This window comes from Triticum aestivum, chromosome 7D (assembly GCF_018294505.1).
Source record: "Triticum aestivum cultivar Chinese Spring chromosome 7D, IWGSC CS RefSeq v2.1, whole genome shotgun sequence".
Taxonomy (NCBI): domain Eukaryota; kingdom Viridiplantae; phylum Streptophyta; class Magnoliopsida; order Poales; family Poaceae; genus Triticum; species Triticum aestivum.
The window spans coordinates 607,861,294-607,864,649 of NC_057814.1; the positions used below are offsets into that span (position 1 = coordinate 607,861,294).

The 3,356-nt window shown below is 47.8% G+C and overlaps 1 protein-coding gene across 2 annotated transcripts; it reads left to right on the forward strand.

The window, feature by feature from the left end:
- Positions 1-344: 344 nt before the first annotated feature.
- On the forward strand, positions 345-3,124 carry LOC123167953 (putative FBD-associated F-box protein At1g55030). Of its 2 annotated transcripts, none has more exons than XM_044585809.1 (3): positions 345-1,667; positions 1,887-2,066; positions 2,628-3,124. In XM_044585809.1, the coding sequence occupies exons 1-3, from the start codon at positions 666-668 to the stop codon at positions 2,694-2,696; spliced, it is 1,251 nt and encodes a 416-aa protein (XP_044441744.1). In that variant the 5' UTR covers positions 345-665; the 3' UTR covers positions 2,697-3,124. The 2 variants fall into 2 exon arrangements, with proteins under 2 accessions (XP_044441744.1, XP_044441743.1); XM_044585808.1 differs by having other exon boundaries at positions 370-1,667; positions 2,609-3,124.
- Positions 3,125-3,356: the final 232 nt, after the last annotated feature.

The window sequence follows — 3,356 nt, forward strand, 5'->3', positions numbered from 1 at the left end:
ACCTCCATAGCACCACGGCGCGGCTAGAGCTGCCGGCCTCCGCGTCGTGCTTCCCACGCTTGCTCTGTGGCGACCCGACATGGCCGCCACGACTTTCACCAGCACCGCCGGCCATCGATCTCGGTAGAAAGGGAAAAGCAGACGAGAGGAAGGCGGAATTTCTCGCCGAAGCAAATGTAATCTAGCGACAGAGGATGAAATCACGACGGGGGGTTTCTGGGGGCTAACCATAAATGCCCACCCCCTCCTCCCCTGGCCGGTGTCGTGTATATAGCAGCAAAGAGGCGGCATATCCGGGACACCGTATATTTTTTTTATGGCCGAGCTAATATGCGGGATCTGTTTGGCCCGCCGAAAACATAAATCCTGCGGGTCGGAATTTTTAGGGCCGGAGGCCTTTTACACGACCTTCTAGCTATGTGACATAGCTAAGCAAATCCCGTCTAAAAAAACTAAGTAAATCCGAATAAAATAAGTCCGAAAGCTCTCCGTCCAGCTCCAGCCTCCCCCGATCCACCAAGAAATCCCCAATCCCTGGAGAACCCTAGACCCCAAATCCATCGAGTCCAGCTCCAGGCTCCCCCGATCCATTCCTACGCCCATCCACCGGCGGCCGGCAATGGTGTGACCCGAGGCGCGCCACATCCCTCTTGCCTCCTGCTTCCATGGAGCGCACGCGAGGGCATCGGCGGCGAAAGCTCTCCGTCGCCGCCGGCGTCGGCGTTGGAGGTGGCGAGGACCGCCTCAGCGCGCTGCCGGACGACGTCCTCCTCCACATCCTCCTCAAGCTCCGCGACGGCCCCGTCGCCGCTCGGACCAGCGTCCTCGCCCGCCGCTGGCGCCGCGTCTGGGCTCTCCTCCCGGAGCTCCATTTCCCCGTCGGCACTGACCCCGACCGCATCCGCGCCGCCCTGACCGCCCATGATGCGCTGGCCCTCCACCACCTCTTCGTTGCCGGCATTGAGGTCACCCCCGAAATCGCTGCGGCATGGCTCCCCCTCGCCGCGCGCGGCCTCTCTGGTGTCCTGCATTTCAAGAACACGGGGGCCATGAATGAGGCCCCTGCGGGGGAAAGAGGTACCTTGAAGTTGCCTTGCTTCGAGAAAGCAACCAAGGTCGTGCTCGATCTACATTCTATTGGCCTCACCCTGCCGCCTTCCGGCGTATTTACCCGGCTCACCGATCTGGAGCTGGTTCGCATACAGCTGCACGGTCCGTGCAGCCTCAGTGACGTTGTCTCTTCATCACGGTGTCCATCTCTGCGTCGCCTTTCCGTTTGCAGTGTCAGGGGTCTGGACAACTTCACAATCCAGTCGGAATCTCTCGTACAATTGGAACTGCGGAATTTGCATACCTTGCAGCAGCTCAATATCGTTGCCCTGTCTCTGCAAAAATTAAAAGTATTCCTTTGCTTCACCGATCCTCTGAATCAAGCTCAACCAGTTGCCAACATCTCAGCTCCTCAGCTGGTGACACTTGATTGGAGGGGTGCTTATGATCCTAGCTCTGTTTTGTTTGGCGAGATGCCAAATCTCCAACAACTGACCACCAATCCTCTTTGTGTATATGGAGGAGATACAGTTTCTGCACGCAATCATCACAGCTTGATGCTTTCACAACATTTTCACCATATCAGCAAACTTATTCTCATCCTTTTCTATCTGCCGGTATGTGAGTCAATCGATTATAACCAAATTTTGAGAGTTAAACTTGAGGAATATATCATTTGGAATACTTGCGAAGCCATACAAAATTGAAAATTCACAACAATGCACAGAAAAGTGGACTTGTTTAATTAATGTGTGTTAGTCACTTTGTAGAAAAATGACATGTTTGTGTCCTTGTCCAACTATTGACCTATTGTATGACTTCCTATGAACCTGCAGGTCCATGGCAACGAACGATTCTTGATGGAAGAGATGACAAAGTTGCCTAACATTACCATCTTGGGACTGGTTGTATTGGCATGTGGACATTCCTTTGGAGCCAGCTCATTCCATGTTCTCAAGATGTCTAGCGGTATAAGAGAGCTCACGCTTCAACTTGTTACTCGGAGGGACTCTAAGGTAACACTATACTTAGTTTAAAAGAAAATCGGCAGCAAGGAAGTTTGTGGGAAATCCCATTGCTTAGCAGCAAGTTGCCCTACTCTTGTTGTTGGTTAGGGTTAGATACTGAAGTGTTGCTTATCAAACTTGACAAAAGTAATATACTACTTGGATTCGTGACTTTGCAGTAGGTTTTATTTCAAAAGATTACAAGTCTGTTGGAAATGCCATAACAAATTGATGGGGTCATATTTCCAGCAAAAAATTGGAACCCTCATTTGATCTTCTATAGCAAATATAAAATCTTCTTTTATTTTTATATGGGTTGATGATAGCATGATACATCAGCATTCGTATAAGGTTTATAATCTGTTGGCTTTACGGTTTTCCATATGCATACAACAATTATACTTTCAGCAATATTCTGGTTCTAGATTAATTTGTCTGCTTTTATTCTTGACATATCTAAGAGTATCCATGCAGTCTAATAATTTCTAGTTTCATGTCTCTTATCTCAAACCATATCAGTTAATCTTAAGCTGTTATTCCTCTTGATTCAGGCATTTGTGTGCCAACCAGGTTGCATTTGTGCTGAGCCATCAAATTGGGAAACTGAGGACCTCGTGCTACCTTGCCTCAAAGAAGTAGCAATCAATGGCCTGAGAGGAACTGAACATGAACTCGCTCTTGTGGAAAGGTTATTCAAGTGGGCGACAATGTTAGAAAGGGTGACAGTAATTTTCCATGACTCAATCTCTGAAAGCAACGGCGAAGAGTTCCGCCAGTTGTTACTAAGCTTCTCTAGGCCAGCAATATGTATGAAATTCTCGCATGGTGGAGGAAGTTTATCATTTGACTAGGGCACTAACTTTGTGGATTTGCTATGGTTGTCAGTTCAGTATGGCGTACTTTTGTGAGACTGAACTTTGGTAACTTGTTTAAGTCCAGCAACTTGTTTCCAGCATTTCTGAGACTGAACTCTGGTGGCATGTTTAATTCTAGAACTTGTTTTCAGTATGTGTGAGACTGAACTGCTGTAACCTCTTGTGACTTGTTAACTTTGAGACTTGTTTTTAGTATTTGTGAGGCTCAGGTGAAGTAGTAACTTGTTCAATTCTAGAAGCTTGTTTCCATACTGGATGCACATTTGTGGTTGTTTCCATGAATACATAACAGAGCATGTAGAAATTGCTATACTCTACGAAGTATACTTGGCATATACTGAAACAGCAGTCCCTCTGCTGTGTGTGGGCAGGTGTTCGTGTGAGAAAGATGTGACAGGACAGTCAAAAATGGGGTTTTTGTCAT

Bases quoted from the DNA above. Each gene is read 5' to 3' on its own strand.
- LOC123167953 (XM_044585808.1), top strand. From the start codon at position 666: ATGGAGCGCACGCGAGGGCATCGGCGGCGAAAGCTCTCCGTCGCCGCC. The intron at 1,668-1,886 runs GTATGTGAGTCA...ATGAACCTGCAG, and splicing joins TCATCCTTTTCTATCTGCCG to GTCCATGGCAACGAACGATT. The intron at 2,067-2,608 runs GTAACACTATAC...CTCTTGATTCAG, and splicing joins TTACTCGGAGGGACTCTAAG to GCATTTGTGTGCCAACCAGG.